Source organism: Coturnix japonica, chromosome 1 (genome assembly GCF_001577835.2).
Source record: "Coturnix japonica isolate 7356 chromosome 1, Coturnix japonica 2.1, whole genome shotgun sequence".
NCBI classification, from domain to species: Eukaryota; Metazoa; Chordata; class Aves; order Galliformes; family Phasianidae; genus Coturnix; species Coturnix japonica.
Genome location: NC_029516.1, coordinates 52,969,349 through 52,985,250, shown reverse-complemented (window position 1 = coordinate 52,985,250; position 15,902 = coordinate 52,969,349). Strand labels below are relative to the sequence as shown.

Genomic DNA, 15,902 nt, shown 5'->3' with positions numbered 1-15,902 from the left:
CTACCTTCTTGGTGGTCTCTGCATCAAAGGGCCAGTGAAGTCAGAGAAATTTTCCTGCTGGCCCTAAGATGTCTGTCAGATCACCACATGCTTATGCAGCACACTCCCCATGCTTCACACAAGCTCTGATGTGCCCCGGAGGCAACAACTGGGTCCTTGTATTCTTCGCATGCCATCATTTGCAATATGAATAGGGAGTCAGCCCTGTGGGAAGTCACTGCGGGTACATGTGTGTCCTGCTTTGTTTATTTCAGCCCTTCACCCCTTTGTACGGCCAGTCCCTGAACCAGGAACAACCATCCCGACACTCAGTTTGCTTTTGAGGTTCTTGCGATTGACATCAAACTTGCCTGAAGCTTTCCCATCCTGCTTCTGTCCACCCCTTATCTACACAGGTTTGTGAGCGAACACTTTCTCTTGGAAGGTCTTTCACCTTTTCTTATCTTTTCATTTTCTGAACAGAACGTATCCGTCCTGAGGAGCTGAGTGGCTCCTTCAGCCTTCCCACCTTCCCCACCTTCAATGCCGCTTTCCCCCTGCCTGCCCTATTCCCCTGCCTGCCCCCGTCGTGGATTTTTGCGCATGTTAAATGTCAAATTTGGTTGATTTGTTGCAGTCCAATTAGCCGATTCAATCCAATTAAGCTATCTGAAGTTATCTGTGTAATGTGGTGGCTCTGTTAGCCAACTCCATTCCCTCCCACCCTTGCAAAAACATTTGCCTCCAGCTCCTCCCTCCAGATCTCAGGGGTAGATTTCCACTCGGCCTCCAGTTTTTCAAGTGCCTCAAAAGGCAGCGTAAGAAGAGATGAGTTTTTTGACAGGAAACAGCCTGGCAGGCAGAGGGCTGATCTTCTTAATGGTGTCTTCAAATCGCCTTAATACAAATCCACATCGAATGGCCTTATTGGCTTTAATAAGGATGAAAGCAACAGCGCCGCAAAGAAATGAGAAGCACCTTTGAAGCTGCACTAAAGGTTTTTAAGCAGTAATATAAAATATTTTGGCTTTTTTTTGTGTGGTTATAGAATTTGAGCAAACCCTGAAGAATCTGAGAGAATTATGCTCCTCCAAAGGAATCTGACACACCAATTAAAAGCTCCTCAGAAAGGTTATTATTCTCTGCTAAGCTCTATTATTATTAGGCAGGCTGAGGTGCAAATGCTCTGCTTGCTTCCTAGGTGAGAGGCAGTTTCTGTTGTCAGTGACTCTCACACCTTCAGCGCTGCACTGAGCACCCAGGCAGCACAGCAGAACCTCGTACCTGTCCTCAGCATCATCAAGCTTTGCTGTCGCTGTTCACTTGCCTAAATCATAACACGGATACTTCTGCTGCTTTGTTGATATATTTACTTTAAAATCCCAGCCCTGTGAGCATTTATGCCTTGCAAGACTGAAGCGGGAACAGCTGCCGGGGTTTGGTTTTGACAGCTGCTGTTCACCTCCCAACAAGGAGCCTGTTTGTGTTTGTTTATTCATTAATATTGGAGCGGAACACAATAGGATCAGATGTCGGAGCTGACCAATGCCCTACTTTGCCCGTGCTAGAGCTTGTGTGTCAGCATTCATAACATGGATGAACCTGATCTACCTGCGGGTGTCCCCGTTCACTGCGGGGGGGTTGGACCGGGCGGCCTTTAAGGGTAAATTCAGACCCTAAAGACTCAAAGACTCAGGGATGGCGGCACCCCAAAGCTCCCGCGCTACGGGAGGGACGCGCCAAACAGGCCCCGCCCCCAACGCGGGGCGGCAGGTGGCGGGAAACGCCCACCGCGGGGCGGGAACGTGACGTCACGCGGGAAACGCCCCCTCCGTGCCGGGCTTCCCGCGCCTTTCTGCCTTAAAAGGACAATGGGGCGCGCGAACGAGACGGCGCGATTGTTGAGAATGGAGCCGTGGGAACCGCGCGTGCGCACAGCGCGGGAGCCGGGAGGAGGGGCGGGGCCGAGCGGAGCGCGGGAGGGGGCGGCGGAGCGGAGCGCTGCGGGGCGGCCGGACGGGCTGGAGGAGCTGCGGGACGGGACGGAGGGCGGCGGGAGCAGCGCCCACGGGGCACAGCGCGGAACGAGGCGGCGCCGAGCGGGGCTGGGCTGCGGGACAGCGGTGAGTCGGTCGGTACCTGCGGGATGGAGGGGAGAAAAGTGCGGCCGGGAGGCGGCGGGAGACTTTAATGTTGGGAGTTTGTGGTCGTGCTTTTTTCTTGCTGTTTTCTTTTTATTTTTCTCCTCTGTTTTGAACTCTGCTCCCCGGCACGTTGGTTTGCGCTCAGTGAGCGGAGCCCGGCGGTGCTGGGTGCAGGTGCGGCCGCTCACACCTGTGGCTCGGGGGCCCTGACACGCGCTGCTGGGGCGGAATCCCGTTGGCACGGAGCTCGGCCCGGCCAAGGGGAAAACAAAGGGCCGCCGTGTGCCGCGGGCGGGCCGGGGCTCGGAGCGCGTGGAGCGGGGGGCGGGGGCGACTTTCGGGGAGAGGCGAAACTTCGGCCGCTCCGTGCGGTGCCGCCGTCCCCCCCAGCTCCTCCCCGCGGGTCCCGGAGCCCCGCGCCGCGCTTTGAAGTGCAACTGTTGCCATGTTTGAATTACGTCAGGGCCGAGCCACGAGGAACCCGCGCGCACCGCACGGGGGTGGGGAGGGGGCGCCGCCAGCGGCACGGCCGGGGGGCGGCCGGCACAACGTGCCCCGTGCGGCCCGTGCGAGGGCAGCGGCAGCGGCAGCGGGTCGGGGGCCGCCCCACCTGGCCCCGGGCGGCGGAAAGTAGGTCGGCCGGCTGCCCGACCGGGGGGGCCTTTGTTCGCGGCCGGAGCGCGGCGCTGCCCCGCGCGGTGCCACGCGGTGCGAGCACGCCGCCGCGGGAGGGTTCGGCGCCGTCGGCTCCTTCATCCTGTCCGTCGTCCGACCCGGCTCCGCTCTGCTCCTCACGCCAGCACTGAGTCGCCGTTTCCTTTCGCGCGAGTGAGCGGGGCGGCGGGATTTAAAGGGCTCGGCGCGGCTCCCGGGGCCCGCGTCGTTCGGACCCCCGAAAATTCCGGCGGTGCCGCGTGTCGGGACTGCGGAGGTGCCGGCTGAGGCTGAGCCGTGCGCTCGGGCACGGACACCACGTGCTCGCCGCCCGAGGTGGGGCTGTCAGCCCCGCACGTGCTGCGGAAAGCCCCTTCTCTGCGGCTCCGGCTCGCTGTGTGGTCCGCGATGTTCTTATACGAGAGGGATGACACGAGCCTCGGAGCGGGCGCTGCTCGGGACGGCTTTGTGCCGGCGAGTCACAGAATGACCCGGGTTGGAAGGGACCTCAAGGATCATGTAGTTCCAACCCCCCTGCCTGGCAGGGCCACCAAACATACACCTTTACTAGATCAGGTTGCCCAGAGCCCCGTCCAACCTGGTCTTGAACACCTCCAAGGACGGGGCATCCACAACCTCCCTGGGCAGCCTGTTCCAGGACCTAACCACTCTCCTAGTAAAGAAGTCCTTGGGGGCAGCCGAGCGTTCCGGGCTGTGCTATCGCTGCAGCTGTGGGGTATTCAGACACACCTCTGGGCTTGCTGTGCTCCTGCAGGAAGCAGGCGCTGAGCTTCTCAGCCCGTGGGAGAAGTTCCTCCCTGCTCCACTCCCTGGATCCCTGGAAGCCGGTGTCTGTGTGCAGCTCTGTCAGAAGCAAGCACTGCTCTCTGCTTAGGAGAAAGATGTTAAGAGTGTGGGAACGTTCACCCGGATCACAATAAACAGCGTTAGAGCTGCGGTGGTTTGCCTCGCTTATGTGAAACAACTGTGTCACTAAAGCGCTTTGCACTGTTTCTCAACGCAGCTTCTCTTAAATCTTTGTGGTGAGCGATGGATGCGGCTCCGTTTCTAAGCCCACTGTGTGCCGGGGCTGTCCAGCAGAAGGAAGCAGACGCTGGGAGCAGTGGCCCAGCAGAACGTAGGGGTGGGGCTCCATTTCATGAGCTTGTGAATTTCTGTAGGATGTGCTCTGTCCAAAGTCCGCATGAAATGACTGCTGGTACCGCTTAAAGACGTACAAGTGTCTCAGTGAAGGCGCTTCACCCTATCCCTCTGCTATTTCTCTTGCAGTCCTCATCAGACATTCTTACCTTACAGGAGAATGATAATCAAACCTGTTCAGCGTCTTGTGATCCGAGTGTCCGTGATGCTGTTCCAGCAGCAGGTGGTTGCTGGCAGCGTCTTAACAGCTGCAGTGCACCCAGATAAGCATCACAGACAGAACTCATTGAGCAGCACAGGTTTTTCTTACAGGGCTCCTGCTTAGGCTGAGCGTGGTTTTAGTTTTGCAATAGGAGTTTCGGGGGGGGAAAGTCCTCTTTGGAAGTGGAACGTCTGCAGGTGGGACAGGTTTAGGATTTCTTTTTTTCCTTATGCAAATCTTACTGATTACTGTTTTCATGCTTTGGCCTATCCCTTCTGGAGCGGTAGCCTCAGAGCAGCGTGCAGGAACGCCCAAATACCTCGGCCTTTCACTCCTTTTTCTTTGTGTAAATGGATTGGGTTTGTGTTTCCCATAGGAGATCAGCAGGTCAGCAGGCTCCTCTACAGCTCGGCTACTGACAGTTCCACTCGGGGTGGCTGTGACCCAGCTTGAGCACTGTGGGAGTCTTGAACAAGGAAAAGCGATGTCTGGTTTAATTTCAGTGTGGTCTGGGAGTCTCTGCCAGTTGCATCAGTTCTGCTGAGATCTCACTGCTGCGCTACAGTAGTTGCAGACAGGGCTGGTGTAAGAGTTGGCTCACTGATTGAGCTGAGCTTATCCAGTTAGAATTCTGCAGGGTGCTGCTTCATTCTAGTGTTCTGCATTGTAGCAGTGGCCAAACGCTGCTTTCCTTCCAGTGAAGTTTTGGTCAGAGAGAACAGATTTCTGTAAGTGTGATTTTTTTTCCTGTAGTTTGATTTTAACTTCTATTCCTAAGTTTCTTTTTAGACCATGTAAACAGGGAGGTATGTTTACACTGAGTCTCTGGTACAATTCTGCTCTTCTGGCCTTCCAGCACAGAGATATCCATTTGTTTCAGTAGGGAGACAGGCCTAGGAGTTATTAGCTAGGCAGGCCCCTTGACTTCTGGCACCCTGGGCAGCTATGTAAGTGTTACTTGCATGCATACGTGTGCATGGATGTATGCACTCACTCACATAGAAGCCAGCATATGTGTAGCCTTTCTGTTTTTCAAGGTGCTGGGAGCTTTGGGTTGCACAGAGAATGAATGATCCAGGCCAGAGCAAGGAGGCAGGAGAAGAGAGGTGTGGAGTAGTCAGACTGGCATCCTTTGGCTCTCCTGTAACATGGGGGTGTGTTTTCTTTCAGCTGCATGAGAAGCAGGTGAGTGTGTTCCTTCTGAGTGGCCTGATAATTGCGTTACAAAGGGAGACGTGCCTGCCTTCTAGGAATTCCTTCCTCACTGTTATTACAGATTTCTCATTCTTCTTGGGTGATCAAGAAGAATGCGGAGGAATCTGGGAAGGCAAATGAAAGCGGCTCAGCTTTTCTTAATCTGAAAAGTTCAGAAGTTCTTCCTTGACTTGAAATCTTAATGAGCATCTGGAGCAATGCCTTTTAATTTAGATCATCTCGTTAAACTTTGCAAAGAAAACCGAGTCCCAATTTCTAGTCCTGACAGGCAACAAAAGCATGAAAGAGCTCTCACACGCATGTGATGCATGCTGCTTTGTACCAACCTTTCACAAACGTAATAGGCAGGGTGTGTTTTTCTTCCCCGCCTACTCTGCTGCTTGACTTTGAGCTTTCTGCTTCTCCTAAAATGTCAGGGCAGAGGTACAGAGAACTCGTTCCTTCCACTTGAGTTGCTAACTCAGGACTTGGGGGGACAACTGCTTCTCTGTTTGCAGGAGGACAACTCTCTGGTTCTAATTCAAGATCTGTCTGTGCTGTAAAGCTTTCAGCTAAACCTTCTGAATGGCCCGGTCACGTGTCCTAACTACAGCTAAGTCTATGGAGAGGTAATGCCGACTCCAGCAGTAGGTGCACAATTATGGTTTAGAATGAAAGTTGGGATGGAGTACTTCAAAGTTTAGCAGTGTTGGTAAGTACTTGTAAACTTAAATGCAGTCTGCATTAGCTGTTGAGCTCTGCAGCTGACAGAATATTTAGTGCATAATGTTCAAATGGCCCCTGGTTAGGATTCAATGGGGAACTGGGCTGACGCCTTCCATTTACAACTGCACTTGTCAGATAAATGTGTTCTACTTGTGGTTTTGCTACTAGCTTTTCCCCATTCAGGCATGATATATGGTAATACTGTTACTGACCATTCATCAAGTGGGAAACAGATGGCACTAGTTTCCCTCCTATTGAAAGACTGTACTGAAAGGCTGCTCCTGTGAGAATGGCAGCGATGATGCAAAACAAAATATTTCCAGAATATGTATGTCTGATGCCAGCCTTTGCCAGAGCATCAATTGTACAACGTGCACCTTATTCTACTGTGATACATAAATACCAGCTGGTGGCAGAGATGGTCTCATCAGTGTCTGGATTTCTGAAGAAAGTGGGTTAGAAAATGAATCAAATAGCTGTGATCAGTTCTGTGAGTTAAGTTTTGTAGCTCTAGTGAACCTGCAGTTATCTTTTGTCTTTCTAAAGAGAAACACCAGATCGCAGATTAAGGTACTCACATCATCTGAAGTCACTGTTTAGATTCACATCATCTGAAGTCACTGTTTAGTAGCTAGAAATTCCCCAGTGAAGGTGCCGTGCTGTTGGATCTCAAGAGGCTTGTTAAACATGGTATCCTTGAGAGGCAGCTGTGTGAAGGGCTGTGCTGCATGCCGAGAAACAAAATACATACTCTGAAGTGTCTGCCTAGACACTCCTTTGTTTATTTGTCTTGATGGTCCAGGGATTCTAACTAGATCTCCCGGCTACTGCTGTGCTAATAGAGCGAGCAGAGTGTTGTGGGAAGCATTTGGGGTGGTGCTGCTGGCTGTGTGCATTAGCCATCCTTGGGAGAACCTGGTTTCAGGTGAGCTGCTGCCCCAAACATGCACAAAGGAGCGCAGTGCTTCAATTGTGTGCCAAACTGCCACGAGTTCACCTTGGTTGAAAGGGAGAACATCCCCTCTGTCTTTCTCATTATTCACTCTGTGCGTGTCCTTGGGCCTTTGAGGTGGCTGGGAATTCCCACTGACCAGGTTCTTCTACATGTGGTGATGCTCTCCAGAAGGCTCTCCTTGAGCACCCAGACCTCTCAGTAGATGTGATGGGGAGAAGCTGTTTGTTTCTTTTGTTAGCATCTACAAGACTTGACCGTTACATTAGAGGAAGGGAGAAAATGGTGTTATTTGCATTGCTCTGTCTCCTTTCAGTTCTTAAAAGCAGAAGTTCTCAATAGTGGAAGCCTGTTGTCGGGGAGCTTCCTGTCACTGGTGGGCTGTCCCCTCTGAGCAGTTTGCATGTGATGGATGACAAGTGTCGGGGTGCCTTGCTACAGCACGGGGTTGACTGGGCACACTGCAGTCGATTCAGACATAGGCCTTCTTGGAGCCTGGGCTGGGCCTGAAGGCATGATATGCTGGGGGTGTGGAGGCCTTTCTGAGCCTGGGCAGCGAGGTGCCCTTGGTGGAAGTGTGTGTAGGTAAAAGCTTTTGCTGCTGTGGAGGCTGCTTGTCTGGGCCTGGCTGTCAGGAAGAGCTTCCCAGTGCTGTGCTCCACTGAGGGCTGTGGAGCTCCGCCCTGCTGCTCTTTAGAGCGGCTTTTCAGGTATGTCTGCCCCACAGCCTGGAGGCATGGCTGCAGCTCGTTTGAAGTGACTCCTACTCTCCTTCAGCACAGCGGGTTTGCAGCGAGGGTGGCTGATGACGACAGCCTGGTTGGTTGCTGTGACCCGGGGCTGGGGTGGGTTGGCATGGCTCGTCCTGCAGCCTGCTTGGCTGCTGGAATGTGTACGGCTCTCCTGTGCTGCATCTGCACCTCTGGGTTATGCTGCTGCTGTAGGTATGTGTTTGGAGAACTGCAGTTGGCCTGCCTGTTGCAGTGGGTATTGATTGATATTCCAGCTGTCGTTCACTCTTCTGTAAGATTAAGTGTGGATTAGGTGCATTTGCTCTTCGGAAGCAATACAAGATAGATTAGGCCGGTACTCTTATCTGTCTTGAATTACAGCCCAGTGTTGGTTTACCCAGTGAATCACACAGGTTTTTCTTTCAGTATCTAAAAAGTGATAAGTAACACCAGTTCCTGTTTGTTTCAGCAGGCCACAGCTGGGAGGAAAAGATGTTTGGCTTTCACAAACCGAAGATGTACCGGAGTATAGAGGGCTGCTGTATTTGCAGAGCTAAGTCATCCAGCTCTCGTTTCACTGACAGTAAACGCTACGAAAAGGATTTCCAGAACTGTTTTGGGTAAGTTTCTTCCTTCAATCAACTCTGCATCACTCAGGGTGTTGATCTACAATCTGCACACCTGATGTGCTGTCAGACAAGGTTGGCTTGGGTAGGTGGTATGGGGGGAAAGCCCCAGCCTCCTTGGGGCTGTCCCATTGCGGGGCTGGTTCCTCTGCTGCTGTGTGTGACGTTGCTGGGTTATCAGCCTGTTGTGGCTGCTCGTGTGAGCTGCAGTAGATGACAGCATTGAAGGCTCTGGCCAATTCCTTCCCACCATGGTGTAGTGACTTAGTCATGAACCTTAGAGTTGTAAATCCCTGCACGAGGTGAAAGGCAGCACGGATCTGTGGAGGCTTTTGGTTATTCTGGAGCTTCGAGGACATTAGATAAAGCTTGTACCTTGTTTTGGCTATCGGTGCTGTTGTTCTGGTAAGGCTTATTGATACGTTATTAAAAGTTCACATTGGAGACTGTTCTGATGAAGAGCAAGAATTAATTCATCAGCTTTCTAATTAATCAAAGCTGTGCCTCATGTTGTTTGGAAGTATCAGTGACAAAAGCTAAATAGCAGTGCTTTCTTGTACCAGCTGCTGTGGCCTTCTAACTTTTTGGAACGTGGAGAGTTTTGTCTAAATATGCCTCAGTGCGCTGTCAGAGGCGAATTCTTCTGATTACCTCACTAAAATAAACAGCTTCTGCTCTTGTAGCTTTCCTCGAAATTATTTTCCCAGGAAAAATACATTGTTGTTATCTTCAGCTTTTGTCCTTCCAGCCTCACTGGACTCTCATCAAAATCTTAGGCCAAAGTTGAGCTTGCATCCACTGTTAAGAGCTGATAAAACACACACGGTGTTTGTCTCAAGCATTTAACTTCGTGTGTGAAAATCTTTGTAGTCTTTGTGAGTCTTTACCTCGTCTCTTTCCTTTTTCTTCCCTGCCCCCCTTTCTAGAAACACACGTTTCATGTATGGTTTTATAGTGCTTTGTATTGACCGTGGATTTTTGTTCATAAATCTGATGCTGACAGTTTTTGCCCTCGTAATTCTTGGCTGCTGTCCTTGGCAGTGGAAAGTCCGTGAAGGCCCATTGCTTTTTATATAAACAGCAGTAAAGAAGCTTGCAGAATACTGGGGCTTTTGGTCTCGCGCTATCTGAAATATGTTTGCCAAGGTGAAAAATGCAGTCTTAACTCTAAACAAATAAGGGCTTATCTGAGCCTGCCCCATTCATCTATACATGCTTCAAAGTCCTCCCATTTAAACAGCTGGAAAACCTGACTGTGCGTCCCCCTTTGGTGTGAATTCCTCTAGTGTGGATTAGCTGTAGAAATGGTTTCTGAAGGAAGCAAGTTTTGCTGCTTCAGAATCCAGTGCTGTGGATTCTGAAACTGTCCTGCAAGTGTGCAGCGATGTGTTGGATGGTGTTTGTTACTCATCCTTGAAGCACTGTGAGAAAGCTGAGAGCTGAAAACGCTTTTGTCAGATCTGAGTTTTGTTCCCTGCTTATGCCCAAGGAATAGGACTATTCACTCTTCCTCTCTGGTCAGATCAATCCAGTCACTGAAGCTGTGGTTTAAAAGAAAACAAGGCAGACAATGTATAAACAACAGAAGGTAACGAGGCTAGGGTTCTTTAGCCTCCTTTTGGTGGCAAATTACAGTGCCTTCTATTTCTACATGAAATAATGTTTTTCTGAAAGTGAGGCCTGGTCTTCGAATAGCACTGATGGAGCCCCCCAGATTAATCACCATGCCTGCAAATCATAACTTGAGAACCCTTCCCCTTGTGCTTCTGACACTGTTATTGCATGATTGTTTTGATTAATTGCTATAAAGTGATCTTTGCTTTTCACTTTTCCCAGGCTCCACGAGGCCCGCTCAGGAGACATTTGTAATGCCTGCGTCCTTTTGGTGAAAAGATGGAAAAAATTGCCAGCGGGATCCAAAAAAAACTGGAATCACGTTAGTTGATTTATCTTATTTCTTCCCTGCCCCCAAACTGACTCGTCTCCTACTTCAGTCCATCCTACATCAGAGGGGAGACACTGGAGAGAGTTTAGGGGTTGCTATTTTCCATGTGCTTTCCCTCCCTAACCCCGGTGTTTCTAAAGCTTGCCTGGAATATTTCTTGTCTTTGTTGGACTTATGTGTGAACTGTGATTTTGCAAGCCATGGATGGAGTCACAGACTAACCTACCTTGTAATTCCTTGTTTTCTCAATTCATAACTTTGTCCAGAAGTCTCTTATGACACTCAAAGCATTACAGATCTGGCCTCTGTCCAAGACTGGTCACTTTTATTTTTCTTAATAGCTTGAACAAGCAAGGTGACTTAGTCTGTGCAGCACACAAATCAATGTGGTTTCATCAGGTAATTAAAGACTAATATCGTGCAGCTACTGCTGTTCATATGTTCTGTTTTGATCTAATTAATTTGGGCCTAGGGCTGGTAAGAAGATCAGGCTGCCAAGGGAGGTGGTGCATTCAACTGTACCTGGAATTGTTCAGTAACCATATGGATGTGGTCAGTGGGCATGGTGGGGATGGGCTGGTGTTAGACTGGGTGATCTTAGAGGTCTTTTTCAACCATAATGATTCTTTGAGTACCTTCAGCTAAATCGGTGCAGACATCTTGACAAAGGCGTATCTGGGCATAATTCAGGATCACTGTGTGTGTATTTTTCTGTGTTGTAGGTGGTAGATGCCAGGGCTGGACCCAGTCTGAAAACAACACTGAAACCAAAGAAAATGAAAACTCTCTCTGGAAGCAGAATAAAGAGCAATCAAATCAGCAAGCTGCAAAAAGAATTCAAGCGACACAGTAAGTAGATTCAAACAGATTTTGATTATAAACTTTGGCTTCCCCTAAAATAACTTAGTGCTGAGTGGCCACACTGAGTCACCTCCTGGGTTCAGTTGTGCTCTCACACAGTTAGGTTTTCTCTGTTCATGTCAACTCTTATTGTGTCTGGGGAGGGGGTGGAATGAAAGGGGGACTTTGTGTGCAGTATGAATGTCTGCAGGGGGTTGGTTGTGTCAGGTGGAGAAGTGGCAAGGAGAGGTTAGAAGCAGGGTTGGAAGGAGTAGGCAATTGCAGCTTGTATCTCACACTTAAATGACACATCTCTTGGAAAAACTTCTTGGGCAAAGCCCTCACTGAAGTTGAAAGAGATGTCCCACTGTTCTCATTAACGTGCTATGATAGTTTTCAGCCCTCTCTTCTCAAGAAAGGCTGCTCTGCTGATACCACTATCAGTCTTTTTCTTCAATCTATGTTTTCAGTCTAGGCTTTCTATTTAGTCTACGTTCTGCCCTCCCCCCCAGTGTACACACACACTCTGTAAGTTCCTGCCACGTTCCTCTGTACAGTCTCCTTATACCTTCTGCCAGTCTCAGTGATTTCTTTCCACTAGCACTTGAGACTCTCAAGTAGATATGGATTCAAATCTTTCCCACAAAGCCATCTGTCAGTAACGCTCTAAATATATAACAGCAATCTAGGTTTTTTTCACTAAAGCAAACTTTTTAGCTTCCTAACTGTTGCTGTCTTGATGTTCTGTTTTCCATCACTCTACCTGACTTGAAGGAACTGCTCTCAGAAGAACCAGTGGAGGCCTTGACTCAAAGAGCTTTTATCTGCTCATCCAACATGCAACAGTTAATTCTTATTAATTGTGTTACTGTAGATGAGAGAGACAGTTAAAAAGGAGGCTAGCAGTATCTCTATTTAGATGTGCAGCTGCATACCTGAAGTTGATAGCTTGCAGTTTTGCCCCAGCTGGAGATTTGTGCTACCTAATCCATTGTACTAATCGGAAGAGCTTTGCAGGATTTTAAATTAATGAGTAAGAAAGGAGATTTGCAATGAAGGGCTGTATCTGAAGCAAAGATCTTGACCAACTTCAACAGTGTTTCAGTGATTACAGAGAGGAACTGGGATCATGTCTAAAAGAGTAGCATGCTGCATTTGAGACCTAGGGACTCTGACCCTGAACCTCTGGAGTCCTTCACACACAGGGCCTGCTGTAGTCTCCCAAACGATGACAGATGTTCTTTCAAGGATCTTTTGAAGTAGGCAGGGGCAAGTGTGGAAAAAATGGGTTACTATGAGGCTTTTCTTGTTAATTACAAAAGTCTTTCTCTCCAGTTCCCATCTATATGTCACCTTTTGAAGTGAGGAAAGGGGTGAGTTGCTGCATGTCTTAATTCTTGCATTGTTTTTCTTCTCCCTCACCCTGCAGACTCTGATGCCCACAGCACCACTTCAAGTGCCTCCCCAGCTCAATCCCCCTGCTACAGCAACCAGTCTGACGAAGGCTCTGACACAGAGATGAGTGCTGGGTCCAGCAGAACACCGGTTTTTTCCTTTCTAGATCTCACATATTGGAAAAGGTAAAATGAAACAGAAGGTGTGCTCTGTACAGACAGCAGTTTGTTTCATATTCAGTGATCAGAGCTGCTTCCTCAGGAGCTTGTGGGATGCTGCTGCTGCTTAACTGGAGTTAGAGGTATCACTGAAGTCACTATGTATTCTACAGTGTCTGTCTTATGGGAAAGGAACACTGTGCGTCAAGACTTTTCCCTATCTCCTTCCAGTTCCTAAACACTTAACATGTTATCTGGAGAGATGTTCTTACATTACTGGGAGTAAGGAATGATATTCCAAGTGTCACTGTCTTGTCTTAAAACCGTGCTCTGTAGACGTGACATGTTACCATGTACATGGGTTACTCTTAGCTTGGCAGCAAAGCATAGCATTGAATTTGGTTGACCTGGGATGGTGGTCATTTAAAAAGAGGGGGGAAAAAAAAGAGAGGAAAAGCAGAAGATTTTGTTGGAGCTGCTGATTTTGTTTTATTGCGTGTTGCAGCACACTGATCCCTTGTTTAGCTAATTGCTGTACTGGAATCGTTGTGACTTTGCTGCCTCCTCTCAAATGGTGTTTTTAAATGCATAGTTGTCAAGGTTAGCTTAGCCTAGATAACTGTATCTGAAATTTCTCTGGGAAGCAAAACGAGAGCCTGTTTTGTGTATGTTGTTTTATTTGATTGGTTTTTGTTAGTGATGGGCTTCTTGTGTTTTGTTTTTCCTTCCCCAAAACGATGTGGATTTAGACTTTGATTTGCTTCCTCTCTCTGGGCAGCCTCATCCTTCCTATCATAGCCAGACAATGTAGAGGCTCAAGGAATCAGCATCGCAACCTACCTGCATCTCTCCTTGCTATTTCTTTCAGGCAAAAGGTCTGCTGTGGAATTATTTACAAAGGGCGTTTTGGGGAAGTCCTCATAGACACTCATCTCTTCAAACCTTGCTGTAGCAATAAAAAGTCTGCCACTGAGAAGCCAGAACAAGAAGGACCACAATCTCCAGCAATCTCTACCCAAGAGGAGTGGTGACTTCCTTGGAGAGCCGCAGACAGTTATACAGATCCTCTATTCTCTGGAAAAATACTAGAAAAGTGACTCTGTTCACATTGGACACCTGCTATGCTGCCAAAAGACTATTCCCTACAATTGTTTCGGGTTTTACTGCTACGATCCCACAAACTCTGAAGGTAGTTTGTATCCTTTCAGAAAAGACTGTACATAATATTTAAGATGCTATGGAACACTTAGTGAAGCTGAATGCTGCTGCAAGGTTGTCCCTCTTATCTTTCCCTCCCACTCCCTTCACAAGTGAACTTGAGGATGGGGTTTTATATATTAAAGTGTATGTAGTTCATCTTTCTGTATTGAAAGAAGTGCTGGTTGTAAGGGTTTTTATTGTTTTTTTTTTTTCCTTAAGTTGGTTGGTAACCTACCTTAAATCCCTAAGAAAATATTTCATTTTTAGACATGTATGAGATGAACTAATGCACATAAATATTGTCACCTCTCTAGTTGTATAGATATATATATTTTGAAGGTGTGGAGATCTTGCCCTATACTACTGACTTTGTGAGACAGACAGATATGTGGCAGACTGTTAACTGCAGACATCTCTACTGTAAGTGATAGTTATCTGAAACAGCCTCCCAACAACAGATGCTCTTAGGGAAGTGCTCCTACCCCTTCCCTTCTTAGCTAGGAAAGGGGGGAGGAAGACTTGCCTGAGAACTGAACACAATGAAATGGATGGGAGACTTGTTTTTAACCTAGCAGCAGACCCTCTGGGCTTTGTGTAGTAACTGACAGGTGATTAGAGGAGGACCAAGAAAACAACCCAATGCCCAAGTTATGTTGTAGACAATGGCCAAAACCAGATAACTGCTATATCTCTTGGCCCAGTGCAGCTAAAACGTGACCACAAAAAAGACTTCTTGCTGGTTTCGGGCTTGACAGAGGACCAAGCCACTTGCTAAGTAAGTTAGGCTCAGGTCTAGGGATGCAATCTGATTCCAACCTGTGGTTTGGATTCACAGTGCTTGTTTTGGAGGCCCGCAGCTTTTCACCAGCAGATCAAGGCTTTTGTAAATACTGGACTTCTATTAGGATTGGTGCTGTGCTGAATAGAGGCAGCTCTGTTTGCATATGTGTGATCAAAAGATGCTGTTTCCTCCACAGATTCCCAGCTGAACTTGTGTGCAAACCAGTGTGATGTTCCTTCAAACTCCACTTTGCCTTTAGGGTGATAGCAGCTTCCTGGAGGAGTGCACTGCAATTTTAGTTCCCTATTGATTCATGTTCCTTTATGAAGGTTTAATTTGTGTAACTTGGGAATTATGTTTGCTTTTGGGGGGAGGGAAGGGATTTTTCTTTTTTTACTCTTTTTTTGGGATGTTCTGCAATGGATGCTACGAGCTTTCCTTGTTGCGTGAGTCATCTGTATAAGACTTTGGTGGGTAGGGCTTAGGACTGGATTTCTATGTAATCTCCCTTCCTGAAATGGAAATAGTTAGCAAATGAAAATATAGGTAGGAAAGGATAGGCAGGATTTAAGAGGAGCCTCCATCCTCAAAGCAGTTCTTTCCTTTCTCCCTTCTGTCGGGTAGTCCAGCCTCTGAGGAGAGCACATCAGAAGAAGGCTCTGACTTACCACAGCCTTACAGCTTTCATTGCTCTTCTATTGTGTTGCCTTTTCTTTTTTTCCCTAAGCTCCCTGAGATTCTGAATGGGAAGACAAAGCTACCTGCGTTGCTTTTCATCTGCAACCAAATGAGCGGATACTTGTATAACTGCCTAAGTTGGTCATGTCTGATAAGGGCTTCAGCAAGAATACTGGCTATTCTTGCAGACACCTGCCTTTATCAGAGTCCATGTTTTTAAGCATCAGTAATTCTGTACACCCGAGGCTGCAGTACTGATGGTAGGTTGTGCTCTGATACGGATCATCTCTTCTTCTGTATTTATTTATTTATTGCTAGATTTCAACTGCCAACTGCTTCCCCCCCACACTCCCTCCCACCTGTTCCATTCCTGGTAGTGATGCAGAATGAACTGTATGTAGTCATGCACTTTGTATTAATGTATTAGAAATCTATGGGAACCCATTTTTGTACTTTTTTATACTGTCCAGACACTTGTAATCCAAACTTTTTTTTACTAGGGGGAATGAATAAATTTAGACTTATTTAGAAAACGA

At 48.1% G+C, this 15,902-nt stretch overlaps 1 protein-coding gene across 4 annotated transcripts; it reads left to right on the top strand.

Moving 5' to 3' along the window:
* Positions 1-1,953: 1,953 nt before the first annotated feature.
* On the top strand, positions 1,954-15,902 carry SINHCAF (SIN3-HDAC complex associated factor). 4 transcript variants are annotated; one of them, XM_015866081.2, is made up of 6 exons: positions 1,954-2,102; positions 8,213-8,363; positions 10,206-10,305; positions 11,037-11,163; positions 12,584-12,734; positions 13,576-15,899. In XM_015866081.2, exons 2-6 carry the CDS (start codon positions 8,236-8,238, stop codon positions 13,736-13,738), a joined length of 669 nt encoding a protein of 222 aa, XP_015721567.1. In that variant the 5' UTR covers positions 1,954-2,102; positions 8,213-8,235; the 3' UTR covers positions 13,739-15,899. The 4 variants fall into 4 exon arrangements, with proteins under 4 accessions (XP_015721567.1, XP_015721556.1, XP_015721577.1 ...); XM_015866070.2 differs by having other exon boundaries at positions 1,995-2,102; positions 8,216-8,363; positions 13,576-15,902; XM_015866091.2 differs by having other exon boundaries at positions 1,996-2,110; positions 13,576-15,902.

Coding starts and splice junctions, on each gene's coding strand:
- SINHCAF (XM_015866070.2), top strand. CDS start 8,236: ATGTTTGGCTTTCACAAACCGAAGATGTACCGGAGTATAGAGGGCTGC. Junction 10,306..11,036: donor CCAAAAAAAACTGGAATCAC/GTTAGTTGATTT, acceptor TCTGTGTTGTAG/GTGGTAGATGCCAGGGCTGG. Junction 12,735..13,575: donor GATCTCACATATTGGAAAAG/GTAAAATGAAAC, acceptor TATTTCTTTCAG/GCAAAAGGTCTGCTGTGGAA.